At 35.7% G+C, this 27,157-nt stretch overlaps 13 protein-coding genes across 13 annotated transcripts; 7 read left to right on the plus strand and 6 right to left on the minus strand. All coding sequences in view use genetic code 12, as the record gives it.

Moving 5' to 3' along the window:
• Nucleotides 1-11: 11 nt before the first annotated feature.
• Nucleotides 12-1,817, minus strand: CAALFM_C107130CA (uncharacterized protein; the record flags this gene model as incomplete). Its single annotated transcript, XM_708806.2, has 1 exon — nt 12-1,817. One exon carries the CDS (start codon nt 1,815-1,817, stop codon nt 12-14), a length of 1,806 nt encoding a protein of 601 aa, XP_713899.2.
• A 684-nt stretch (nt 1,818-2,501) lies between these two features.
• Nucleotides 2,502-5,636, minus strand: RIA1 (GTPase; the record flags this gene model as incomplete). Its single annotated transcript, XM_708802.1, has 1 exon — nt 2,502-5,636. The coding sequence occupies one exon, from the start codon at nt 5,634-5,636 to the stop codon at nt 2,502-2,504; it is 3,135 nt and encodes a 1,044-aa protein (XP_713895.1).
• A 194-nt stretch (nt 5,637-5,830) lies between these two features.
• On the plus strand, nt 5,831-6,073 carry CAALFM_C107150WA (uncharacterized protein; the record flags this gene model as incomplete). The annotated part of the gene is made up of 1 exon (XM_019475123.1): nt 5,831-6,073. One exon carries the CDS (start codon nt 5,831-5,833, stop codon nt 6,071-6,073), a length of 243 nt encoding a protein of 80 aa, XP_019330668.1.
• Nucleotides 6,074-6,217: 144 nt separating this feature from the next.
• On the minus strand, nt 6,218-6,424 carry CAALFM_C107160CA (uncharacterized protein; the record flags this gene model as incomplete). The annotated part of the gene is made up of 1 exon (XM_019475124.1): nt 6,218-6,424. One exon carries the CDS (start codon nt 6,422-6,424, stop codon nt 6,218-6,220), a length of 207 nt encoding a protein of 68 aa, XP_019330669.1.
• Nucleotides 6,425-7,754: 1,330 nt separating this feature from the next.
• ZCF23 (Zcf23p) lies at nt 7,755-9,455 on the minus strand (the record flags this gene model as incomplete). The annotated part of the gene is made up of 1 exon (XM_708801.1): nt 7,755-9,455. One exon carries the CDS (start codon nt 9,453-9,455, stop codon nt 7,755-7,757), a length of 1,701 nt encoding a protein of 566 aa, XP_713894.1.
• A 2,290-nt stretch (nt 9,456-11,745) lies between these two features.
• CCS1 (copper chaperone) lies at nt 11,746-12,492 on the plus strand (the record flags this gene model as incomplete). Its single annotated transcript, XM_708800.1, has 1 exon — nt 11,746-12,492. The coding sequence occupies one exon, from the start codon at nt 11,746-11,748 to the stop codon at nt 12,490-12,492; it is 747 nt and encodes a 248-aa protein (XP_713893.1).
• Nucleotides 12,493-13,283: 791 nt separating this feature from the next.
• On the plus strand, nt 13,284-15,749 carry SOG2 (Sog2p; the record flags this gene model as incomplete). The annotated part of the gene is made up of 1 exon (XM_708799.2): nt 13,284-15,749. One exon carries the CDS (start codon nt 13,284-13,286, stop codon nt 15,747-15,749), a length of 2,466 nt encoding a protein of 821 aa, XP_713892.1.
• A 701-nt stretch (nt 15,750-16,450) lies between these two features.
• On the plus strand, nt 16,451-17,350 carry YMC1 (organic acid transporter; the record flags this gene model as incomplete). Its single annotated transcript, XM_708798.1, has 1 exon — nt 16,451-17,350. The coding sequence occupies one exon, from the start codon at nt 16,451-16,453 to the stop codon at nt 17,348-17,350; it is 900 nt and encodes a 299-aa protein (XP_713891.1).
• Nucleotides 17,351-17,460: 110 nt separating this feature from the next.
• Nucleotides 17,461-19,203, minus strand: CAALFM_C107210CA (uncharacterized protein; the record flags this gene model as incomplete). The annotated part of the gene is made up of 1 exon (XM_708797.2): nt 17,461-19,203. The coding sequence occupies one exon, from the start codon at nt 19,201-19,203 to the stop codon at nt 17,461-17,463; it is 1,743 nt and encodes a 580-aa protein (XP_713890.1).
• Nucleotides 19,204-20,826: 1,623 nt separating this feature from the next.
• Nucleotides 20,827-22,455, plus strand: CAALFM_C107220WA (uncharacterized protein; the record flags this gene model as incomplete). The annotated part of the gene is made up of 1 exon (XM_708796.1): nt 20,827-22,455. One exon carries the CDS (start codon nt 20,827-20,829, stop codon nt 22,453-22,455), a length of 1,629 nt encoding a protein of 542 aa, XP_713889.1.
• Nucleotides 22,456-22,779: 324 nt separating this feature from the next.
• On the plus strand, nt 22,780-23,706 carry PHO15 (4-nitrophenylphosphatase; the record flags this gene model as incomplete). Its single annotated transcript, XM_708795.1, has 1 exon — nt 22,780-23,706. One exon carries the CDS (start codon nt 22,780-22,782, stop codon nt 23,704-23,706), a length of 927 nt encoding a protein of 308 aa, XP_713888.1.
• An 871-nt stretch (nt 23,707-24,577) lies between these two features.
• Nucleotides 24,578-25,132, plus strand: YPD1 (Ypd1p; the record flags this gene model as incomplete). Its single annotated transcript, XM_708794.1, has 1 exon — nt 24,578-25,132. One exon carries the CDS (start codon nt 24,578-24,580, stop codon nt 25,130-25,132), a length of 555 nt encoding a protein of 184 aa, XP_713887.1.
• Nucleotides 25,133-25,291: 159 nt separating this feature from the next.
• On the minus strand, nt 25,292-26,974 carry ALG9 (dolichyl-P-Man:Man(6)GlcNAc(2)-PP-dolichol alpha-1,2-mannosyltransferase; the record flags this gene model as incomplete). Its single annotated transcript, XM_708793.2, has 1 exon — nt 25,292-26,974. One exon carries the CDS (start codon nt 26,972-26,974, stop codon nt 25,292-25,294), a length of 1,683 nt encoding a protein of 560 aa, XP_713886.2.
• Between the last annotated feature and the right edge of the window lie 183 nt (nt 26,975-27,157).

A 27,157-nucleotide genomic window follows, 5' to 3' on the forward strand; every position in this document is an offset into this window, starting at 1 on the left:
CGTCGACGTATTTAATCAACTTCATCTATTCTATTTGCAAGAGTTTCAGTATTTGGTTGAGTTCTACTATCCGAGTCTTTGCCGTTATTCACATTTTGTTGTTGTTTCTGTTTTTGCTGTTGTTCTGGTTCCTTCTGCCGCCAATCCTTTTGTCGTTTCAAGACCTTCAGCTTTGCGTTCTGTAACTTCTTTTTGAAATCTCGTCTTCGCTTTTCTTCAGCGTGAACTCGTTGATCGTACCATTTTTTCATTTGCCTTGGTTCAGTACCATATATTGCTTGGTACTGACAAATCAAACAACATTCATTGCTAATACTAGGAATCAATCCAAAATAATCTATAGGGATAGTAGTTGGTTGGTTCCTACTTGAATCGTGAGGTATTTCGATTTCTCTAATTATCTCCAAGTCGTTACTTTTCGAAATAGGCGTTATAGTTGAAACTTCTTCGTCGTTGTCGTCCTTTGATGATAATACATCTTCCTCCTTGAGTGGCTTGCTTTTATTTCCCTTATCCTTCTTCAGTGCAAGTGGCTTTTTATTCTTGTGCTTGCTTTTCTTCCCCCTTTTTTTAGAATTGGTCTGTTCATGTGCTCTTTCTAGAAATTTGTCGCCATTTAGTTCCATCTCTCGCAACTTCTCAGCTACATTGTTGTAAGTCGGGATCAATTTCCCAGTATGATCATATTCAAACATAAATTCACAAGACGGACCATCACTTTCATCTTCACCATAATCCCTCCCTCGTATTCCTTTCTTTCCATTTGCTCTGCTATTAATACTGCCATTCCCACGTTCGATGCGAGCATCAAATATAGGACAATCACAATAACCTTCACTGCCATGAATGTCACATTCAGGTACAGCATTTAGTTCAACTTCGATATGATGTGTTGGTGGAATCGTATAAGAAAACCCACGACTATAGCCTTTTCCATCATCGTCATTATCGCGAGTGATTTCTTCTAAATCGTAATCACCTTGATCATAATCATATTCATTACCCTCATATTCAAACTCATACTCGTTGCAGTCTCCACAACATGAGCACATGTCAGAATTACCAGCATGTAATCCTTCTTCATCCTTAGTATCATACAATGAAAACCCTTGTGTCATTTTGGTTTGCTCACTATGCTGTATTATTTGAGTTATTTTATGTCGAAGAAAATCAATTTCTTTTTCATTTAATAATGTATTTGTTGTAGTATCAAACAATTTCCGTTTACTTTTCACGTCGCCTTTAACACCATCTCTATCAGTTGTACCGTTGGCGGTGTCGACATTGTTGGATTGACCCTTTAGTGTAGCTGAAGTGGATTCTCGTAGTTGTTCAGTCATATCGTTCGACACCTCATCTAATGCTTCTAATAAATTATAGTTGAAAATCGGATTAGAATTCTTTTCATTCGTGGGTTTTTGGTTTAACATTAAATTAAGATTGGCTTTGATATGATTATCGTGATTAGGAAATGGAGAAAAATTGTCATCATCATTTTCATCATTTTCAAACCTTTTCACCATGGCTTGTTGCCAGTTTTCGTAATTTTGAGACACCAATTCAAACAACTGCTGAGGGCTTATCCCTGTATTATTTTTAATAGTATTATTATTAGTATTGCTTGTGTTGGTGGTGCTCTTTGCTGAGAGTACATTTTTCATGGGAGACTGTGTTGATTGTTTATTGTTTGAATTCAGTAGCAGTTCATTGGCTTCTTTCAGATTTTTTGTTAGACCGTTATAATCTGTTTCCAGTTTGGGTATGGCATCAGGCATTTGCTGGTTATGTTCGGACTGTGGTGATGGCAGCTGTACCATTTATATAGTGACAAAAAAATTAAATATACTATGAACAACGGTATATATTTAAACTGATAGGTTAGGAACAATTCTTTTTACTCACTTTTCACTTTTCTTATTAGTTCTGTTTCCCTATTGTGGTGTGAATGCTCTTGGTGGTATCTTCTCTCTGTTAATATGGCATTTGATGAAGATGCTAAAAAGCTTGAAATTTTTTTCTTTTTTTCCTCTTTGTTTTCTAGTTTGGCAAATTGCAATCAATTATTTATGCTACACTTTCTTTTTGTCTGTATTGATCTTACAACAATAGAAAACTATAGTGATGTAACTCCGTTCGTTTGAAGATTGTGCAGTATTTGGATCTCGTTGTTTGAAAAGAGTAATGTTGAAACAATACTAGTAACACCTTCAATCAAATTTTCAAAGTGTGATAGAATTATTATTTTTATGTGATCTTTTTTGTAATTCTTCCCTACAATTACGAGAAGTGTGGATGGATTTTAGTATACATCACAACTTAATAAACAGCCCTGACAGGCTGAGTTGTGTGTCTATGTCTATTCGGATAGTCTCAACATTTGACTATATTATACATCTATATCAATACATTTACTTGTTGTTGAATATTAAACAAATAATGGCCACATCGTATCTGTCTTTTCTGTAACAATTTCACACATATTGCCTGTTTTACTGGATAATCTAATCTCTTTTCAAAGTTCTTTGCTTTTCAGCATTTTTGACGACTTTCTCATCAACAAATAACCCTTTTCTTCTTCTGATATTATTCATATATCTTCTAGCAACATTTTCTCTTTCTGCAAATTCACCCAATTCTTCTAATTCTTCTTCAGTATGTGGAACCCAAAATGGATCGATATCTAACATATCATACCCATCAAAAACTAATTGAGGACTAGCTGCCCCGGATGTCTTCTTTCTAATATCCTCGGAAAACCCAAATGCCTCAATCACAGGGATTCTTGCCACAATAGTAAAGAACGGAGTACCTTCTTTCATTTCTTCTGATATGATTGACCCTTCGCGTCGTTGAACAACAGCATATACTTTACCCAACACTTCGGCAGCTGCTTGGATTTCACACGTATACATTGCAAGGAACAAGCGTGGTGATTTTTGCAAAAACCGCTTGTAAATCAAGTCACGAGTCTGTGTGATTATTTTACCAGGGTTGACTATCTTATCCTCGTCAACTTCTCTTTTTTCTGCCTTCTTAAGTCTAACAATAATACCTTGCATTGGCTCTGATGCTAACGGACCCCCATTGAATACCAATTGAACCCCATTGAACACATTATTCTCATAAACAAATCGAGATTCAGTGGCAGATTCACCAAGTAGATGTCTAAATTTGTTTAACCCATAATCTTCAATGAAAATATTAGGCCCAACACGTTTAGGTCCAAAGCAAATTATATTGTTGATAAAAGACTTGGTGTCTGGAAATTGTGTAGCCAAATTAGAATTATCAATAATAGTGGCAAATTTTTCAATAAAATCGTTTCTAATTTCATGAGTATCTTGCTTGTTGTTGACAATTTCGGCAATAATCGTTTCATTCTCAATTAAAAACTGAGTCACTTCTAATGGCAACGGAGAAATATCAAACTCTAAATCAGCAAGCTCATCTTCGTTTTCATCTAATTCATGATCTTCATTGTCGTCGTTGTTATTATTGGTGTTGGTACTGATTTTGTCATCTGCCAACCCCTCTCTGAAGGGAATGACTGGCTCTTTGACGGTAACTTCACAACCCTTAGCGAATCTCTCTTCTAAATCTTTCAAGCATCGTTCTAGATGCAATTCTCCAGCAACACAAACAATCAATTCACCTGACTCGTCGTCGACATACCATTCCAAAACCGGGTCGGCTTTGGCCAATAAATCTAATCCTCGTTCCAATTTTGCTAGTTTTATTGGGTTTGTTGGTTCAACTGCTATTTTCATAATTGGTTTATTGTGGATCAAGGTTGATGTTGAAGCTAAATTAATGTATGGTTTATCTTCAGGTAACGGTGAGCAAATTGTGGCATTCTTAAGCACGGCGTTATCCAATCCAACAACCCCAACAATATTACCCGCAGGGACTTTTTCCATTCTCACTAATTCTCGTCCCATGATTAAAAACAAGTCTTTAATTTCAACTTCATTGGTTATTTGTTCAAAGTTGGTTTGATGGTCTCTAGGTAATGAAGGGTCGTATTTGGGTCCAATTACCGTGAGCTTTTGGCCTCTAGATAACGATCCAGAATAAATACGAGTGAAACCCACTATGGTTTCAGTTGATTCTTCAACTGCGTTTGCATCGCTCTCATCTTCCTCATTCTCAAAATCGTCCTCCTCAAATTCCCATTCAAATGGATCTTTCTTGGGTTTAATGGCAAACTCATCTTCATTTTTGGAACCTTCTTGTGCCAAAGCAGCTGCTTCAGATGCCTTTTTGGCTAATTCTCGAGCAATTCTTCCTCGTTCTTGGATTTCATCGGCCGTCAATCCTCCAGTAGCGGCATTACTAGCTTTGGGTAAGTCTTCATTGGGGATTGACAACAATTTTGATACATATGCTATTGTATGGGTTTCCGGGTGTGAACTATCACATTCCTGCATCGCCTTGACAAATGAAGGGTCGACTAGTTTGGATTTATCCAGTTCTGAATCCACTGCACTATAAATCGTTTCATCCAAAATCTTGTCTATTCTTTCACGCTGAGCAACAATGGGGCTTGGCAAGTATTCAATCACTGACCCCAATATGGCATGACTCAAAGGAATCCACTGAGACATAATCAAGTTTAGCAAGTTCTTGTAATCTTTGGATCGCAAATCACGAGGGGTGATTTTGGCCCCTAATTTCTCAATGATTTTTTCCAACTTGTCTTGATTTCTTTCAATAACACAGTTTTCATAAACAGCCCAAACCTGGTCCAAAATCAACGAAACAAATAATGGCTTCAAACTGTTACTATTATTTTTCAATTTTTTACCAGGGATGATTTTTTTATTTTTCATATCCAAGTAAAAGTCTCCCCAGAGAGTTTTTGACAATGCTTGTTGAGAGAACCCTAATTTTTTCAGGTATATTTTGGCAAATGTATTGACTGAAAATGCCCATCCATCTATTGCCGAGGCAAATATTACATTATTCTTTTCAGGTGTGAAATACAAGTCTTCATCACTCTTCTCGATAAACTCCCCGACAGAACCAGCCTCACGCCAATTCAAGTCATCTTCTAGTCTATCACCAGCAAAAAATGACCCAATCACAGAGTTTACTTGTTCTATAATTCTGGAAATGTGTTGGTATGCCTCCAAGGGAGACAATTTCCATTCTGTGATTAACCTATCAATTTTGTTAATAACTAGTAATGGCTTCAACTTATCAATCCAACATTGGCGTAGAACGTTGACTGTTTGTGAGCAGACACCTTCGACGACATCGACCAAAACAACTGCACCATCACATAATCTCGAAGAAGTACTCACTTCAGACGAAAAGTCAATATGCCCAGGTGAATCAATCAAATTAATCAAATGTTCGTGAACTTCTGGTTCTTGTGATCCTTGTTGCAATCGCATGACTTTGAAATATAAAGAAATTGCCGAGGACTCCATGGTTATACCTCTCAATTGTTCATCTTCTCTCGAATCAAGATATCTAACTTTACCTGCCATACGTTGGGAAATGATTCCATTGGTGGCTAATAATGAGTCACTCAATGAGGTTTTACCGTGGTCGACATGTGCTAAAATACAGATGTTTCTTATACACGATGCATCCAGTTGTAGTTTATTTACTGTCTCTGGTGAAATCTTCATGATATTAATTGGTTGTTCTTATTGGGGATTCAATGAAGATGAGTCAATGGCAATGAAAACAAAAACGAAAAAAGAAAAATAAAGAAAGAGCAAGAAAAAAAAATAAACCTAAAATATTGTGTTTCTTGCGAAGACCATCTTCTATTAATATCATCTCGCCTCTAATTAGTACACATTATCACAATTTACTAGCTATGCCCTTGACTTGTCCATTATGTCAAACTGAATTGAAACTACATTTACTTCAACCCGAACTATCAATTATATCATGCCCTTCTCTAACGTGCATTTACCCATTTAATCTATCTGTTGATGAAATCCATAGCAACAACCTACTAGTGCCAATGACAAATCATGACATTATGAATAAGATGAAACAAAAGTTTGAAGGCACAACAAACATCACAGAAGATACAAAGTCAATTTATAATGAATGAAGAAAGCTTAAATCGTGTCTCTAAAAATAGCATCTACACAAAACATGGCTTGGGTGACTTAGTTAGTTTAATATGTATTAGTTATATATTAAATAAAAAGAAGAATACTAGGAAAGTTATATAGCAGAAGTTGTTGCTGTTTGATCATTGAGATTTGTAGTTACCTTCATACTGTATCTTTTGCATTGGGTGAACTCTTTCGTATTCTTTGTCAGATTCAACATAAACCTTTCTTATCGAAGACCTGTGAAAATAGTTTCTAGCCATCCAGATGGCCCATGAACCATAGCACACACCTCCAATTAATATAGCAGTACCAGGAGTAAGTAATTTAGATTTTGCTAAAGCCATTTGTGATAGTTTTTTGGAAAGAATAGTTATATAAGTAATGTAATTGAAGATTGATAGTTTCAGGAAAATAGGAAAAGAAATCCACACTTCTAAAGAATCCTTCTCCACTTCCGAAATTGAAAAGGATACTTTTTGCTCTTATTTATACATGACATTATTTTTATTATTACTCTTGTCTTGTTTGATTAATAACTATATAAGCAGAAATATGTATGTATGTACATTGTTCTTGATTTTACGGGATATTATTCGTGGCGTGGTTAAAAATATTGTCTTTTGTTTTTTTGTATTCCCCTCTGTTTATTAGGTGCAAAAAAAATTAGCCTTGTTGTGTAGTGTATGACATGATTTTTGCTTAACGTATATGTAAGAGAATAAACAAAAAAGAGCTAGAGTGTTCTTGCATAAACTAATTTGTAGTTGGTGCCACTTCCTGCTCTCCACGACCCGTTTCATTCTTGCATGGGGTGAGGTGGGGTGGTATTTTGGGATATAAACAAAACCGGAAATCCACTCTTTTGGGAAGACCAAGTCCAAAAACAAAAACAAAAATCACCTTATTTTCTTCTTTCTTATTATTCAAACCTTTTTTTTTTTCTCAAATGGTAATTAAATTTTCTCAGTCGATAATTGATTGATTGTTAATAATGAAAAAAAAAAATGACTGCAAAAAAAAAATAACCTGATTTTTTTTAAAATGATCCAAGAATTTATTAACAATTATTGTTTTATGGCCCCGCCACTTCCTCCTTCTTAAACTGTTTTCTTGGTACAGTTTTGACTTCTTCCCCAGACTTTACACCTAGAAGTTAGACAACCGTTATTTCTCGAATACTGGCTGTCATCGTCGTATAATCAATATTGGTCTGGTTGCTTGGTACCAAAAGATACAATTGTGATTCTCTTCCAAAAACCCAATATAATTTATTCTCATTTATATATAATTGCTCCCTTTTGCCGAAATTCTTGTTAGATTCAAATTCTAATAGATTGTATGTAAAATCAGCCTCGTTAGAAATCAGCCGATATTGATTGGTTGTATAGTTGCATTTCGTCGTGCGTGTCACTTACAAATTATGATTTGTGGATCACACAAAACCTACTATCTAACTAAAAGCCAAGTTTGGCTATTTTCTTTCGCCTCTTTTTGTTAAAATTATTCATAGTGAGATTTTGCATGGAATGAAAAATGTCAATTACTATATCCAGATCAATGGGTTTTCTCCGTTTTTTCTCTTCTTTCTTTCTTCTTGGCTTACTAACTTTGAAAAACCCTGCTACACAAGTATTTCAAATAATAAATAATAAATATATTACAAGAATGCTTTAATTATACAATTGGCAAGAATTGGCCAATAACAATCATGGGAATGTCAAAAATATCTCGTTTGATGGTGAAAACACAGGTGAATTTAATTAGGTTACTGCTTTTGGTTTTCATTTGAATTGCTGTTTGAATTACTGACTTCAAATTACCCACAGCAATATTAGCAAAAAGATTGAAATAATCGACAATACTATTGTCGTCCATTAATTCAAAAATAAATCTTCTTTCCTTTAGCAAATCAAACAGCAGGTGCTCCAAAAGAAGTGCCATGTCTTCAGTAATACTAATGATTTCTCCCGTCCTCCTCCACATGATGGTTGGTGATGAGTTCAATTCTGCCAATTTCTTGTAGTCCAAAAGAGACCGTTGTAACGTCATCTCTAGCATGAGAAGATCCTCTTGGATCAAGTCACGGTGAGCGGCAATAAATGTGGGACGGTAACTGGCTATCAATTTCAAAATAATTAATAGTTTAGATCGTTTTTCTTGTTTCTCCTCTGGCGATAGATCATTCCCACCAAATATCACTTTGAGCAACTTGGTAAGTGCGTGATAACTTAAAGGGTAATAAAAATTCTTAAGTTCCTTGCTGTAGAGATCACTTGCTGTCTTGTATAGATTGTTTGTAATAGATGGTGGAACGTAATCTGTTGTGAACTTGGTGTTGTAGTTGATAATTGGGTTCCCTGGTCCCTCTTCAGTCTTTCCTGTTATATTGTTGGTCATTTTGTCGTCATAGTAATCGGTGTTGTTGTTATTATCATGGGGAGCCAAATCTGCAGTAAATCCTAAAGATATAAACGGTCTTGAATCCTTTAGTTTCTGTACCACCTTTCTTTTCGGTTGATTAAAGTCCTCAAAGTTGATGTTCAGTATGTATCCAAAACTTGAAGGTGACAAGGTGTTGGTGTTGTTCTCAGAAGTGCTCGTGTTTGATGGCGACGGGCTAGCTTGTTTCGATTGCAAAATGATATCTCCCAACATCATATATTCTTCGTTCAAATAATTTGATTGAAATTGTTGTCCGTTGGAAAGATGGCCAGACAGTGTGTGTGCCATCCCTAGCAAGTGGTCGCCATTGCTGTTGTTAGCACTCAACATAGATTCGGTTTCGTAGTTATCATTCAAAAGCTTATTCAAAACGTCGGTTGTAGTATTTGAAACGGTGTTTGTATGAAACAGTAGTGGATCAGGTGTGATCAAGTTTTGTGTCGTCAAAGTAATGTTGGTTTCCGGTGCTTCACTGCTAATCATATGTGAGCTATCGAATAATGGGGGGACTTCAAGTATGTCACTGATTGGTTGGTCATTTGGCGGAATCTCAATCGCACTATGTTGTGTTGTAGGCAACGCATCCACAGAAGACGACATAGGTGGTGGGAAATGATTTGAAGACTCCACCGGAGTTGTCAATTCTGACTTGACGGAATCCATTGGGGACACTGATGTTGACACTGGACCAGTTTTTAGTTTCTTTCTTGGTGTGGACTGTTTATTCGAAACTGCTCCTGGCACACTTTCACCAGTTAGATATTTCACTCGTTTTCGTACAATATCTTGACACCCATGAGCAATATTTCTTTTCACACAATTCTTGCAAGGTCGTTCGTTTGAACACTGTAGATGTTTTTGATGGCAGAACACACACGCCCTCACTGCCGGCTTTCGATTTTTCTTTTCTTGTGGAGTTAACTTTTTAGTCATTATAAAAGAAAACGGGTGGGGGGGGCCAAAGGGAGTATGGTTTCAATACAATTCGGAATGGAAATAGGTGGATGGGTAAGAAAATGAATGCCAAATGAGATCCAATTTATCAAATATTCCCACAAATGTTGATTAAAAGGTTGCCCAGAACTAAAAGTAAATAAGAAAGGAAAAAGAAAGAAAAAAAAAATTTCTTGATCTGTGTTTTCTTGCAAGTTTATATATACATATGTATAATCCTATGCAACAAGTGGTTTAGGATGGGTGACCCTTACTACTATTTGATCGGACTTTTTTGTTGGGTTTGGACAAAAATCTGCAAAAGCGAAGAAAATTTTGATGATGAAATTGTAATAAAATAATATTTGAAAAAAAAAAAGTAGAACAAGAAGTAGAATTACAACTTGAATAAGAATTTAATGAATTTGTTTAGGTTAAAAAAGTGGTGAAAGTAATACAAAATTAACTTACATATTACATTAAAAAAAAACAAAGAGAGAGAGAGTGGAAGAAGAAGAAGATGAAGATTCCAACAGAAAAAATAAAAATAAAATTTAAGAATTAAAATAAAGTATGGGGAAGCGAGTCGTGGGATTTGGGTGAAAAAAAAAAAATAAAGAAAATAAATCAATAAAAGCAAAATAGAAGAAGCCAATCCTTCAATAACAAGCTTATTATAATATACGCACACATGCATGAACACACTCCTATACCCTTGTTCTTGATATCCAACTGCATTACTAAAGTTTTGAATGGTGTTTGAATGTGTGTCAATTTGTAAATTGGTTCTTTTCTGTCTCTACATTGATTCTTCTTACTGTCGTATCGGGATTTCTAGGATGAAGAAAAAAAAGAGCAAAATGTAGACACAGACGTGCTCCTAAAATATCCGGGATGGTGAGCTTAGACATTCCGCTACCAATCCTCAGTTGCCAAAACGTCTATCTTTCAATCACCACTATCGCCACTCCTTATGTTGCACAAAGTAGACATGGAAGCAGAAAAATTCCAATCAAATCAATGTCGTGTTTTTAAATTTAGGTTCCTGTTAAATTAAGCAACTATTTTCAAGTTGACGAAACGGTTTCTTTTTCAGAAATTAATTGGATTTCTAGAATGGATTTCAGCTGATATTATATAACGTGTATCGTTTCGTTGTCAAGCAGAATAATGTAGATTTGACTGATTTGGATGGTCTTCCTTAATCGATTTCTTTATTTTTTTCTATTTTTTTATTATTATTGTTGTTGAGATGAAACTGAATTCCAAGAACCTGTTGTCAATTCTATGTTTTTTTGGTCCCTATAAATCACTCGATTGAAAATGTTGTAGAAGAACTTTTCTTGGCAATGAAAGAGGGTTTCGTACTTTGCTTGACTGTGTTTTCAAAAGGGTCAACCTTGTAGACTCTGTTTAAAAATAATTTTGTAAGACTTTGGTCAAAAATATTTCCCCAAAAAACTGTTTTTTCTTCTCTTTTATGTAAAAATATCTATCAAACTGGTAGAATTTTTGCTATTAATTATGCATTATATTTCACTTGTATTGTACTATTCAATCAGAAACTCTTTATAAAAGTCAGTTTTGAAACAAATCAAGAACTAATTTGTGAATGTCCCCACCCAATTTGTTCCCCTAAATGTGTAAAACTCATTGAAGGGTCATCCCCACTACTTGTGCTGCATCCCTCCTTTCTAGAATCATCGCTGGCATTAGCAAGCATATTATCACTTAGAAACTGTATTATATTTCATAATATAACAGATGATCCAAAATAATAAGTATTAGAATCTCTCTCGAGCACCACTCCCCTCTCCCCCCACTTCGTAATAACCATTAATGTATATCGTCAACTAGAAGATTACCAGATTTGCTTAAATTGCATTAGTATGCTTCTATTGTTTCTGAACTACAAAATTAACTAAAAAAATGGGAGATTTGAGAATAATTATTGTACATAACAAACAGGGTATGTGTCTTGTCGAATCCAATGTATTCAAAAAACTATATACAGTCTAGACAATACAAAATAGTAGACTTCCATGAATCATTGTAATATATTTATATGTATATATTGTTGTCATCATCATACGATTCACCTACTGTGGACATTAAACAGAGTTCAGCTTTTTCCGGCCTCCCTGTTTTTTAGAATTTTTGTTCTCGTGGGATTTGTATTACTAATATAAACATGAATGAATGAATTGTGGTGCATTCCTTTTTTTTTTTTTTTTCTTTTCTTTTTCCATTATCCTTCCATTAGATCTTAATAATAGAACAAACCAACACCATGACAAACACATTTGAAATAGTATTTGCTGTGCCTATGGAATGTGACTCTTGTGTCGACTCAATTGCTAGTGTATTAAAAGGCTTGGATGGAGTTGAAAAATTCAACATCAATTTGAAAGATAACCTTGTCAGTACTGAGGGATCATTGCCACCGAGTGAGATATCAAAAGCCATCCAAAGCACCGGTAAAGATGCTATAATCAGAGGTACTGGAAAACCGGATTCCGCTGCTGTCTGTATATTAGAGTCTTTTGATCCCAATGACATTCAACACCCCGTGAAAGGATTAGCAAGACTTGTCGAGGTCTCCCCAAACGATTTATTTGTTGATTTAACTGTCAATGGATTACCTAAAGGTGTCTACTACCCTTCTATTCGAGTATCAGGGAACTTGTCACAGGGTGCTTTATCTACAGGTCCAAGCTTTTATGAATTGAATCCAATTGAAGTGAAAACACCAGTGAATGCAGAAACCACCATTAGTTCAAGAGGTGCAAAATTAGAGGAAGATTCAACTTTATATGCTGGCCAAGCTTTTCTTCATGCTAAACTTAATATTAATCAGTTGATTGGTAGAAGTATCATATTGTCGAAAATCAAAGACCAAGTGGCACCAGATTCTTTGTGTGGAGTTATTGCCAGATCAGCTGGAGTTTGGGAAAACGATAAACAAGTATGCAGCTGTAGTGGCAAGACAGTATGGCAGGAAAGAATCGACGCCAGAGTTAAAGGGGTACATGTATAAAGATAAATAATGACAGCCTAGTTTCGTTTTATCTCATTTTTGTGTTTTTTCTTGAAACAGTGGAGTTACTCTTCCGTGTATATTAAGTATTGTTAGAGTACATACACACTTGTAAGAAGATGAATAATATTATGCCTCACATTGGTGTGCGATGTAATAAAATTGATTTTTTATTGCCCGTGTAAAGCCAGAGTTGAAGGAATATAGTGGATGTTGTAGCAGGATAATGGATACAGAAGAAGACGAAGAGCAATGCATATTCGAGCTTATTAGTATTGGTACCATGTCGATTAAGTTGATAATCAATCAACGCACTAACTCTCCGTCATCTAACTGGAGATTAATTTCTATTTTGTCTATGAAAGATTGAAATAGTTGCTAAGCTCCTAGTTTCACTTTACATATCAATTTATTCAGCCATCAATAGATATTTTTATTTGGTTCTGGATCACCTCTGTTGTTTAGAAAAGTCACCACAAAATCGTACAGTCAAGAACAGTACAGAGAAAGAGTAGTAAAGAGAGAGAGAGAAAAAAAAAAAGACGGAGTGAGACCAGAAGCGGAAGAAGAAGAAGAATCTGTACAACTAAAAAAAATTATAAAATATAAAACAATCTACAATAACTAGAGAAAAGAAAAAGAAAAATCAACCATAAAACTTATTCAACTTAAAAGAGCCATCTACAACAGTACACCACCGGCATTTGCATTTACTCCTGATTACATTATTTATCAACTAATAAAAGAGGGACAGCTCTGTTAAATCTATTATTTTGGTTTGATCGTCAGTTATGAGTAGATCTCAAATAGTTGCGTTATTGAAGGAGCAACTTGATACCATTAAACAGAAGAAATCAATCAAACTAAACTCCTTACCATCTACCACCAAACCGTCAGAATTGATAGATACAATATATGAGTTTTTAACTAGTTTTGATCCGTCTTTGGAGTTAGAGAAATTGGCAATACAAAACAGCCAACTCATTGAACTACCATCAAACTTCCACAAAATTGCATCGTCTATAAAGTATTTGGATTTACACCAGAATTCAATTTCGTATATTCCTCAAGATTTTTTTTATGGGTTTGATAGTTTGGAGATCTTGGATTTAGCATCCAATGACTTGGAGTTCTTGCCTGACTCGTTGTCTTCTGTTACCACGTTGAAGGTAATTTCTATCAAAGATAACAGTTTCAAGTACATATCGCCACAGCTTGGAGAATTACCAAATTTGAACTTAATCGAAGTGTCAGGGAATCCATCACTACTTCCTTCGAACGACATAATTCGAGCATTCCAGCAACAAAAACCTGATCTAGATTGGGTGGGAGAGTTGAAGAATTATTTGGTCGCCAATAGAATGCTCATTAATCTGAAAATTCAAGAGGCCATGGAAAAGTCGTCGCAAAAACGACAACAAGTACCAAAAGATTCGACACCAGAAACGTCTCAAACCACGAGTGATCCAGTAATAGCGAGAAGTAAATCCGGATCTATATCGACCTCGTTTTCATCAAAGGCATCACGGAGAATGGGGTTGATTATCAAGAAATCAGACGAAAACAGTGACGGATCCTCCAAAGAAGATGCCAATAATAGTTTAATCTCTGGGGCTGTACCGGATCATGTAACCACAGAAGGCATTCCTCATGTTGACTCACCAACAGACATCTCCTTCCAGTTGCCAAAGTCGCCACCTACATCTACACCAGGAACAACCACACCGTCAACACAAGCTGCACCTGCTACGACATCTACTAATAAGAACCTTGGCGTGACACTGACATCATCGGCACGAGGACGTTCAAACACTTTTAAAGAGATCGATCGGATGCTTGAAAAAAGCGAAAGTGTCGATACTGAACGTAAATCTAATGCTTATTTCAAACGTTTGTCCACCTTGCAAGAACTTCCTGGTGATGAGTTATCGGAGTATTCTCAACCCAAAAAACCCGCAGCAGAGGGCAAACAAGCTTCTGGAAATGTGTCAAAATCTAATAACACCGCTGCCAGCGAAAATTCCCCAGCCAAACCTCAACAGCAAAGTAAATTGCACACCAATCCAGTCATTATTAGAGTATCTCGTAAAATCCTTTTTTCATTTAGTGAACTACATTCATCCATTCGTAGATTCACTTCGTTTTGCTCAGATAAAAAAGTCACGATGAAAATGGTGTCATACCTTTATAGCACAAAATCTAACATTGATTCTTTAGTGGAGAATCTTGAAATCATGGAAGAATCCGGCGACAATTCAGAACAAATAGTGCAAGCTTTACACAATTGCATAGGCTCGTTCAAATCGATTATGAAGCTTCTCCATGAGAATATCCAGTCTTTTGTTGGAAATATAGAGGTTTGCTTTATAAGAATGGTCTATTTATCTGTGTTTGGATCGTTGAATGAACTACAAAATGCTTACTTGTTGTTGTGTCCTAAAGCAAGTGCAAAGTCTTCTTCAACTGAAATGAAACAGAAGCTTTCCATCAATACTACTACGGATGCAGATGAAAAGTTGTACAGTACAATTGAACTGGCTACTAGCAGCACACAGACAATATTTTCCGAGTTGAATAAAACAATCAATAAAGGTGCAACAGCTAGTGCCAACGGAGGGGTAGTTCACCCAACAGTCGCTTCCAAGATAAAAGAACTAGCCAAGGTGTGTGCAGCATCACTAGACATTATAAAAAGACTCAATACAAAGCTAATAACTATCAGAAATAATCCATCGGTCACCACGAAAAAGTTGTTTGCTGAGGATATTAATCAATTTATCAAAACTGTTGTCCAGACTTTAGCTGCAGTTAAGGCAATAGTTAAAGATATACCTATTCTCGACGACATTCGTGCATCAATGTCCAATTTGACAAAGACTGCAAAGGAGGTGACATACTTTTTAGAGGTTTCGTCGTACAAATCATTGCTTCCGGACTCTTCGTCCACTGGTGTCTCTCAACAACCACAATTGATCTCAGTCCCTAGTGTATCAAACTTGTTTACACCAGTAGCTGCACATGCACCTTCCTTACCCACTAGCGGAGGACAAGCAGCTAGCAATGGACCAACCCCAATACGCAATCCTTCAACAAATTCCTCCATAACTACGACAACATTAGTGCTTCCTCCATTAAACTTACAAGAAAGTGCTCCGTTGACTGCTCCGGTACAATCTTCTGGTCAAATGTTTGCAAAACACGGACTTAATCCATTTGATGGATTGATTATGGCAAGAAATAATGATAATCAAGGTTAGTAAGCATTGTGCGTTAACAGGTGTGTACGTGTATAGCTCGATCTCTTAGTATTCTTATTTTGAAATTTGTACAATGCAGTAAAATAACCAAAAGAACGTTTTTTTTGGTACATGGTGCCTATTACATTTCTTCTCGATGATCTCGAAATATTGAGGATGGATTCTTGGGGTTAACTTTTGCCAACCCAGTCAGTGCTCAATACTAGAATGTGGCCAATGAGGTTAGATGTTAATTGGATTACTTACATTGATGTGGTTGATATTTTCAAAATAGTCGTGTTATTATGCACAAAACGTTTTGAAGCCTTACAAGCATTTGGAGACAATGAAGACATGAGTGTCAAATATAGTGTCCTCAATTGAGTCGATAAGTTTAGCTCCTTGGAGATAGAGTTAAGACATAGTCTGCACCTCTTTTTATACCATATAATTGGTGAAAAAAAAATAAAACATATGTTACTATATATCTAGCTGAAGCAATTTCTATTGTTTACAATTCCAGACTTGCTTTCTCCGGGTCCACATTTGTAGCGGCTGGATCAATGGCCTGCGGATTTACGCATATGACTCTTGCCTCATCTTCTCCCAATTTTTTTTTTCGCTCGCCCATTGTTTGCCTTGCCTTTTTTTTTTTTTTGATTTATGAAAAATTTTGTTGGATGTTCCGAAGGTTTTAAGATAAGCATCTTCCCATTTATAGTATGACCATTGAATTAGAGGAGCCGCCACTCACACAGGACAACAAACAGGTTGCAAAAGACCTCTTTGCAGGAACGATGGGGGGTATCGCCCAAGTTTTGGTTGGTCAACCGTTTGACACAGTAAAAGTCAGATTGCAATCGGCCCCAGAAGGAACATATAACGGATCTCTTGATGTTATAAAAAAACTTTTGGCTACTGAGGGGCCAAGAGGGTTCTATAAAGGTACATTGACACCGCTAGTGGGTGTAGGGGCTTGTGTGTCTGTGCAGTTCTCGGTGAATGAATACATGAAACGTTATTATGATAAGAGATTAAATGGACAGCCAATGTCTATTATAGATTACTTTGTCTGTGGTGGTGTTGCAGGTTTTGCCAATGGATTTTTAGCTAGTCCAATTGAACATATCCGTATTAGATTGCAAACCCAAACCGGAAACTCAAAGAATTTCAATGGTCCTTTGGATTGTGCCAAAAAGATTTACCAAACAGACGGAATTAAAGGTATTTACAAAGGGTTAGTCCCAACTTTGATTAGAGAATCTGTTGGATTGGGAATATATTTTGCCACTTATGAGGCATTGATTGCCAGAGAATTGAAGACACATCCTAAATTAACAAGAAATGATATTTCAGCTTGGAAATTGTGTACTTTCGGTGGGTTATCTGGATATACTCTCTGGATTGGTATTTATCCTATAGATGTCATCAAGTCAAAGTTGCAAACCGATTCTATAAAAGATCCAAAATATAGGAGTTCATTGGCGGTCATAAAAGATGTTTTCCGAACACAGGGTATAAGGGGCTTCTATAAGGGATTCTTACCGACTATATTGAGAGCTGCTCCTGCAAACGGGGCAACATTTGCAGTGTTTGAAGTAACAATTAGACTATTGGGATAGAATTTACAAATCTTATATAAACACTATGTAAACATAATTATAAGAAAAAAATGTTGGTATTCATTAAATATGTAAAAAGTATTGTACTATGTACAATCTGTATTATAACTCTATTCTCGCTTCGTTAAATTATGAACACCTTCTTGGTGTAGCTCGAAATCTTGCCCGATGTAGCCTTCGTATTGATTGGGAGCTTGTATAATGTCTTTTAGGTCATCATCCTCATAATCCTGGGGGCGGATAGCCCTTATGAACTCCATGAAATCTAGCATAAACTCTCCATTAAACTCGTATCCATCAGTACCCTGTAGCTCGACTTGTTCCCAGAAACTCATTTGCTCTGTCGAATTCGACATATGTGGTACAACCTGCTGTGGCGAAGTCTGCGATTCTAGTTCCTGATCAAGTTGTTTCGCTTTAAGCGTCTTTTCTCTTTCTCGTCTATTAAAGTCCTTATCAATTCTTAAATGGAACCCTGGAATCAAATCAATCAAGTATAAGAAAACCATTGACATGATGAAAACATACGCACTTGTCACCACCAATCCTAGCAACTGATATCCAAACTGTTTCCAATGACCTTTCACCCACCCTCCTTTTGAATCATACAAATCATTAGCAAAAATACCGGTTAGCATAGAACCAACAATTCCCGGGATACCATGAACTGCGAAGAGGTCCAATGCATCGTCGATATTAAAGAAATACTTCAATCTAGTAGCTAAATTACCAGAAATTGCACCTACGACACCAAAAATAATCCCTTTCCAAAATTCTGCATTCGAAGAAACGTATCCTCCTCCTGGTGTAAAGACAACCAACCCAGTCATGATACCTGACGAGAATGATATCATGGAAAACTTTCTTTTTTCAACAAAATTCGATTTCGATTCATGTAGTCTTTGATTAATGGACACCCCGGTTCTTGATACAATGGCTTGCAACATAGGTGAGTGGTTATCTCCCAGAGAATTAGATAACTTACTATCTCCATGCTTCAATCCAACACTTTCTCCCTCCAATGGAACCGACGAGAAGAAAAAGTCAATGGCAGTCCATACAATGCCACTTGCACATGCAGCAATAAGTGTATTTAGTATAATGTATATGGAGTTGAATGAGAATTTAAAATCGCATCCAGCAATGTAGCCTATCCATCCCATAAATACCAAGAATGTGCCAAAAATAATATGTCCGGTGTTGGAGTTGCGGTAGTTGTAAAGTAATTTCGGATTTCTTGGTCCCAAAATGTACGAGTAGGCCAAACAGGTAAACCCACTAACAATATGAACACAGTTCCCCCCAGCAAAATCCAAGACAGGTAATCTTCCTAAATCCACTGAGAGCCACCCGTTCGAATTCCAGAACCAATAAGTGACCGGGTTATAGATTATGACTGACCAAATAAATGCAAATAGAATCATCGGCAAAACTCTTCCTCTCTCAGCAATACATCCAGGGAAAGTCAATGAAACACAAATAAGCTTGAAAAACATATTAAAAAGTACATGTGCACCAGCTAATACATGGCCTCTGGTATTTGTGAATTCAGCAGTCAAAGCATTACGAAACTGTCTGAGTACAACATAGTTTAAATTTCCAATAAAATGATTCGAAGATGCAGAATAACATAATGAATAGCCCCATATGAACCAATCTATAATAATCATGGGAGCTAGTAGAAACGGCACGGCAAACATGGTCAAAGCTGATCTTCGTTGGGTTAATCCTGAATAAAAAAATGCTATGCCTATCACAACTAGCGGTAATGGAGCTGTGCAGTATAGCATATACAAAGAATTTAGTCCAGTGGTAACATCTAGACTTGTCATGGGTTCAACATCTGTAGACATGGCTGACGGGCTAGGTGATATCAAGCAATTTATTATATGTTATTTTTTTTTTCTTCAATGGATCTCAGATAATAGAAGGATTCTTAGTATGACGGAAAAATATTATTATTGGTGATTAGCAACAGCCAAGAAGAAACGTGACAATCACGTGATTAAAATGATGTATTGTGTAATTTCCATCATAGCAGATGCTACCATTTGACTAATATCAAAACACAGATTCCGAAAACAAGAAGCACGGTTCGTTCGTTATAGTTTCTGACAATTCGATATTAGATCAATGTAATTAGATAATCGGCTGCCAGTGGTATTTGTCGTGAAATTTGCTACAGCAAGGAATTAGTACAACGAATTTAACAACTAAGAAATCCAAAGGAAAACATTGCTTCGCTGAAAGTGTAGACCCTTGTCTTTGAAATGTAAACACATATGATCCTTTTGAAATGTCTCTGGTATGGAGATGCACGGTTAAAAGGAAAAGAAACTATCGTCTGAGTCAGTATAATAACAAGTTGGAACACACACCAGGATTTATAGAACTATCTAATATACATGTTTCTCCTCACTAAGAAAAACAACCAAACTAATAAAAGTGCTGGGTTTTTTCATTCTTGAAAACTAAAGTTGCGGACTGAAAGCTGGGGAAGTGAATTTATGCCAATTTGGGGTATTGAGAAGCGCAATCGTCTAAGTTAATTTAAGCGAGCAGTGAAAAAAATAAAAGAAAAAAGTGCAACCACCAATAAGTTCTAGAACCACCCCCCCTTTCTTAGCAGTCCATTTGTTCCATTCATCCTTTTAAAAATACTAACCAGTTTACAATATTGTCTAAGCAACCTAGAAAGAAAAATGGGAAATAAACTATAAATAAAAGAAAAGATAGAAAATTAACTTATATTATCAGCTCAACAACAATGAAAATAGAAGAATGTTGGAAGTAGTCGAAATCGTGACAAAATATCTTGTTGTTGTTGTTGTTGTTGTGGTGGTGGTGGTGGTGGTGGTGGTGATGGTAGTGGTGGCGGGAGGGAATTATGAATTCAAAGAAGAATCGCCACACATACATTGTGTTTAAAAGATGAATTGGCACCGTGTTAAATGTGTGGATCCTATTGCCACCTGTTTGTTTATAAAAATGCCGCAAATTGCAAAAAAAAGAACACACATTGTGTGGCGAATCGGTCTGGCGGAATGGAGCGCTCTTGTAATTATTTGCTACGTATTAGTCAAAATACCAAGAAAAAAAAAAGTTTTAAAAAAAAAGAAAGAAAGGCAATTTTAAATATAGCCATTCAGCATCGAGATGCTCTCTTTTTAGCTTGTTTTGTTGGTGTTGCGCTAGTGACAGGACGAGGCGGCTCCACATAAACTTTGCGGCAATTTTTTTTTGCTCTCAATGTGAAAGGCCGCAAGAAAAAAAAAGTAAACATCCACACACATGTGACCAGCTCGGACTTAAATTTCCTTAGTGTGCACATATTACCCCATACTTTAAGCAAAATATAATATATAAAAGTAAACCAGATGACCATAAAATAATTTTCAAACAAATTTATATTTATTTCATTTTACTTCCATTCACCACTAGAACAAGTATCATAACATATACTAACTATTCATATCATGAATTCATTGACTGACTTGCCAATAGATCTTCTTCAAAGGATAATAGAAGAGACCAACCGTTTGGATAACCACAAAAACCCCAGTTACTCATCGCTATTTTCGTTATCACAAACTTGCAGGTTTTTCAATCGTTTGATCAACCAAGTGTTGTACCAACATATCACGATATATGATAATGACAATAAATCAATAATCCAGACAACTAATCAAACATATATTCATATTGATCATCTTTCCAAATTTATAGAGGGGTTGTCTATGTCAAACTTCCAATATATCAAATCTATTCATATTCATTGCAAATCCAACTTTAGCTCGTTTAATTATGATTCGTTGTACACAAAATTGAATCAATACTGGAGTTATTTGAATCATCCCATAGAGTTTATCAACTTTGACGTGGAGAATATTCGTCAAAAGCAGTCCTTAGATCAATTTCTTTCGAATAATAACTGTACTAATATCATGGAAGAAAATGACGAGGTTGGTGGTGTGTGTGATATCCACTCTTCGGTAAGCAAGCTCTGCAATCTTTCCAACTTGTCTATTTTGAAAGTGCAGGAACTAAATCAAATACCTTGTCACAATCCAAACTTGAAGAACCTAAATCTATTTATTGAAGGTAATTTTATGGATGAGTACATTAAAGATCGGGTACTCAATTTGGAACAGTTGGAGATATTGCAACTTAATACAACATTATCAACCAAAGTATTCGTAAACTCCAATATTAATTGCCCAAACTTGGAAAAGTTGTCAATCTGCTACTGTCATTCCTTAAGGGAGTCTCCATTAACATTTTCACAATTTGCTGCTATTGATTTTGGTAAGCTAATAGAGTTGGAATTAAAGTTGAACTGCTTCCACCGTGACTGTGATTGTATCAATCAATTCTATAATGATTTGACAAAAGCACAACACGCCAACGAGTTCAATAATTTGCAAAAATTGTCTATTATCAATTACAAATCGAAAAACTCCAGCAATAATTTGTGTCAGTATAACTATGTGATTAATTGCCAATTAGAATCGATATTCCGCAAATTCCCGAAATTGGACTATTTGTATTTTAATTTGAACGAGTTCACTAAGAATGATCAATTCAAGATTAACTGGGCCAAGTTTGCTGAATCGCTTCAAATCTTGAAGAATTTGAAAACATTAATAATTTACGATTTTTTCAACTATTGGTTACCATCGATGAAGTCAAATCAAGCTACATCGGAAATTCTATTAAACAATTGTAAATGCGTGGAGTGTAACCAAAGAAGAAGTGCTTTCAATTCAATGGCGGAATATGATGCTGCAAACAATTATGTTCATAATTTCAAGAACTATACTGAACCAGAATTGTCGGCTGAATCTGGTAACGAATATCAACCTATTTTACTAAATAAGAAATGTAATGCCAAACTTTTATGGTTCATTTTTAGTCAACTTCAACTGCAACAATTCAAACAACTGCCAATATATTCAATGAATTTAAGCTACTTTAGAGAAGATAAAGAGTTGTTCTCTCAGTTCCAAGAGTTGTTCAAACATAATTGCTTAAACAATTTGTGTAATGATATTAAAATAGGCAACAATAACACCAAAACCATAAATTTGGGTGGAATTGTTAATTGAATCTTTCATAGTAAACTAATTAGTAATAAGTAGCTAATATAATAATAATAATAATAATAGTTTCAATACAATTAGTTAATAGCGCGTTGCTGATTCTCTGTAATTATATACTATTGGCGTTGTCACGAGCACTGGTACCATTTTGAAATTGTGTCACACGTGATAGTACTGGTTAAAAGGTGATCTGCGACCCGGAAAAAAAAGTGTTTATCTGAACTGTGAAATGTCGAAATTTTTTGGTGAGACAACATTTTCTTTTTTTGTACATTCCTTCTTATCATTCTATTAATCACATTTGTTATAACCCAATACATTCCGTTTCTAATGTCAATTAAAATTACTTCTAAAGACCAAGTGAACCAATTACTTGACAAGTACGACTACTTTTTATTTGACTGCGACGGTGTCTTATGGTTGGGCGATCATTTGCTACCTTCTATTCCCGAGGCTATTTCATTGTTAAGATCCAAAAATAAACAGGTTATATTTGTTACCAATAATTCAACAAAATCCCGTAACGATTATTTGAAAAAATTTGAGAAATTGGGGATTCCGGATATAAGTAAACAAGAGATATTTGGATCGTCATATGCATCAGCCATTTTCATTGATAAAATCTTAAAATTACCCAAAGATAAGAAAGTATGGGTCTTAGGAGAAAAAGGAATTGAACAGGAATTGCACGAGTTGGGATACACCACTGTTGGTGGGTCTGATCCTGATTTGATTTCTTCTGGAGTTGATTTCGATTCCAATGATCCTAGATTAAATAAACTAGACAACGATGTTGGCTGTGTTTTGTGTGGGTTAGTGTTCAATTTGAATTACTTGAAGTTATCATTAACGTTGCAGTATTTGTTGAAAGATAAAAAGACAATCCCATTTATTGCCACTAACATCGATTCCACCTTCCCTGCTAATGGAAAGTTGCTTATTGGTGCTGGTTCAATCATTGAGACAGTGAGCTTTGCCAGTGGTAGACAACCAGAAGCTATCTGTGGAAAGCCTAATCAATCAATGATGAACAGTATAAAAGCTGATTTTCCTGACTTGGGGAAGACTCCAAAAAGAGGGTTAATGATTGGAGATAGGTTAAATACTGACATGAAGTTTGGTAGAGATGGTGGTTTGGACACATTGCTAGTTTTGACAGGTATTGAAACTGAAGAAAATGTCAAACTGTTGAATGAAAACGAAACACCTACCTACTACATCAACAAATTAGGTGATTTCCATGAGCTTAACAATTAGAAACATATGCCTTGCTATTTTTTTAAAATATATCTTAGAAGTAGTTTAATAGAGACAATTTTTTTATAGAGATGCAAATTAATATTATACACTATATATTGGGTCACGTGTAATTCCATTTATTATTTTGTTGGTCTCCCTCTTTTCAAAAGTGTCATTACGTCATTGAGGTGGAGTGAGGTTGTTTTCTTTGTTTTCTTTTTTTTAAAAAAAAAGATCTTTTGAGTCTAGACTTTTTTCCCACACCACACAACAACAGAAATACCTATCTCTTCTTCTTCTTCTTTTGCCCTTTCATCATTAACAACATTTTTCTTCCTGATAATAAATGAAACCAACTATTGCCAGCTTGTAATCTTTCCCATTTCTTTTTTTTTTTTTTTTTTTTACTTTCTTAATTCAATTTTTGTGCTTAAACATTGCCACTGAAGATTATTAATGACGTTCTTAGTTTTGCTTGCATTTCTTTTCTTTTGTACTTAGCGGCTACCTGTACCAATAGAAAACTCGACCGTTTGCCACTTTTCACTTCGACCTACCATTGCTGGCAATGTTGGCGATGCTGCCCTTTCCTCCCACTTCTTTCTTTCTTTTAACACGCTTTCTCTCCCTTTTCCTCTCTCTCTCAGCTCCTCTTTTTCTTTGGCGCTAACAGAATGAGCGAAAAAAAAAAAATATCATAAAATAAAACAAGAATAGAAAAAAAAAACTAGCCTAAGAAAACAAAAACAAATTCGATTAATCTATATTAAAACATTTCTTTTATTTTCAACTCTGCAGTGATAACCAATCAAGACGGCACTACATTGATAATCAATATTTGAGAAAGTTCTTGGAATACTAAGAGGAAACTTGAAACAAAACTTTCATAATGTCAGAAGATAAATTACAAAAATTACAAGACTCAGGACTTGTCGACTGGGCAGTGTTTAGTGAAATAGTGACCATGGACGAGGATGAAGAAGGGTTTTCCAAATCACTAGTAGAAGTCTTTGTTAGCCAAGTGGAAGAAACATTTGAAGAAATTGATAAATATTTAAAGGAAAAGAATTTGGAGAAATTGTCATCGTCGGGTCATTTTTTGAAAGGATCTGCTGCTGCTTTGGGGTTGACCAAAATTTCAAATCAATGCGAACGAATTCAAAACTATGGCCATAAGATCAACTTTGACAATTTTCAATTGGAAGATATAAAAACTAAAGGCGATTCGGCCGTAAGTGCGGAAAATGTGGCCGTTAATGATGGTGAAACTAATCCAGAAAATGGATCCAATGGCAACGAAACAAGTAATAACAAAACAAATACTAGCAATATACCGGATGAATCAAGCGATGACTTTTGGATAGCATTAATTGAGGATGCATTAGCCAAGGCGAGAGATGGATTCGACCAATCTAGAAGAGCATTGGACGAATATTACGAATAGTATATACTTATTATAAGAATGCCACGAGATTTTTATATTTTAGTTTTTTTTTAGTTTTTTTCTTCTTATTTGCTAATGCTTGATATGGTATTACCACTATTAAACCTAGTTAACCCCCTAGCACATATGGGTGTGCTTTGTTAGAGCAGCTGAATGGTGTTACACTGTATCTTCTATGTCTTGTTTTTTCAAAAGACAAAACTCCATATACCCAACATCATACGGAATTATCCCTCTTAGCCACGTAGGAACATACAATAACTTTCCAATTGTGCTATGCTTCTCATTTGGATCTAACATTTTATTACATGTGATTACCTCCCATTTACCAGTTGTAGACAAGTTTGGATAGACTAATTGTGGGTAACTGTTGAGTTGTGAATTATCAACATAATAATGGCAATGTTCAAGGTCAATTACCTTATCCTTTTCAAATTGGTTCTTATTGTTCATGTTTTTGGGAATAAATGTAGTGGAATCAATGACATTCGTCAGCTCAAAAAAATCTCCAGGTAATAAGCCATCAAAGCCACTGTCAACAAATCGTAATCGATAGGAATCCGGTAAAAAGAAAGATGCAGGGAAATGGTACCATTCTTTCCCCATGCACACATTTATTGGAGACTGCAATGATTGGCCCAAGTCCTCTAGTTGGGCAACTGTGTTGAATGTTTGCAATGGTGCACCATAATTCTCGACCAAATTCAAAATCCTTAAACTGGACACAACGACAATAGATAAAATAAATCCTAGCTGAAATACGCGGTAGATTGGCTTCAGGGCAAAATTTTTCAACCCAATAGTTAATTTGCTCAATAGTATTGCTGCCAGTAATGTGATCAAGGAATAAACAGGATACAAAAATCGTTCTTCCTTGTGTGGCTGGGCAAAGAAAATTCCAAACCAAATGACCAACTGTAAGGAAACGAAACTTGAAAACGCTTTAACATGGGTTAGTATTGGATTCCAAAATACCCCTATAACAGCCAATGGGAAAATAGCATTGAAATTAAGAAGAAGGTTCATAATATAGTAACTGAAGGGTTCTACACCAAATATCTCAGGTCCTTCCCCTTCGCCTCCAAATACGTTGTACAATACAATGTTAATCGGAATAAACAGTACTTTCTGGTAGAAAAACGAGTCAATTATCATTATAGGTACAACAACAGTCAATAAAACAGATAAAACTCGAAACAAAGCTGTCAATGGAAGATTGCCGATAACAACTGATTGATAAATGGTGTAAAATCCAACTGGTAATCCCAAAGCCAACGCAAATGGCCATCCTAATATTCCACCAATAAAGTACCAAAATGTTGCCCTTAATATGCTGGTTTGTTTTTCCTGGTGGTTCTTTGATTTGATCGCTTCAAGAATAAAGGAGTTGGCCAACATCGTGGTTTGCATAGCCAATGACGAAGGCAATAATGCCACTCCTGCGTGACTCATACCGGGTGCAATAGTGTTCAACAATAGGAACCAATTGGCAATAGATGCTGAATAACGTCGGAGCGAACAGAACAATTTCCACTCACAGTAACACGTGAATCCAACTATCCCCAAAGTACGAATAATGAAGAAGACTGTTGCTGGTTGAAAATCAAAAAGTTGACACACCTTTCCAAGAATAAAGTACGGAATGAGATAAGCATATGAACGGATTTTGTACTCGGGGGAGTATTCCCATGTTTGCTTCCCAAAATTTCGAAGTAGCAAATTCAACGGCTCCCAATAATTGAACGTTTCATCGCAATCAGCAATTATCATATATAACCCAGAGTATAATCGGTAAAGCAAATTCAAAAATAACAACCCATATTGAACAGGCGTGAGACTCATAGTTATAAAATGGTCGAACTTATACTGATAATGAAGTGGATTGGATGAAGAAACAAGAATGTTTTCTATGTTGTTCTCCTATAAATACTATAAAATTTCAAATCGTCTGATAACGCGCCTTAAAAATAAGTAGCAGAAAAAAAAAATTTCTCTACGAAATGCAATACGTCTATTTCAAAACTA

Source organism: Candida albicans, chromosome 1 (assembly GCF_000182965.3).
Source record: "Candida albicans SC5314 chromosome 1, complete sequence".
In the NCBI taxonomy this organism is placed as follows: domain Eukaryota; kingdom Fungi; phylum Ascomycota; class Pichiomycetes; order Serinales; family Debaryomycetaceae; genus Candida; species Candida albicans.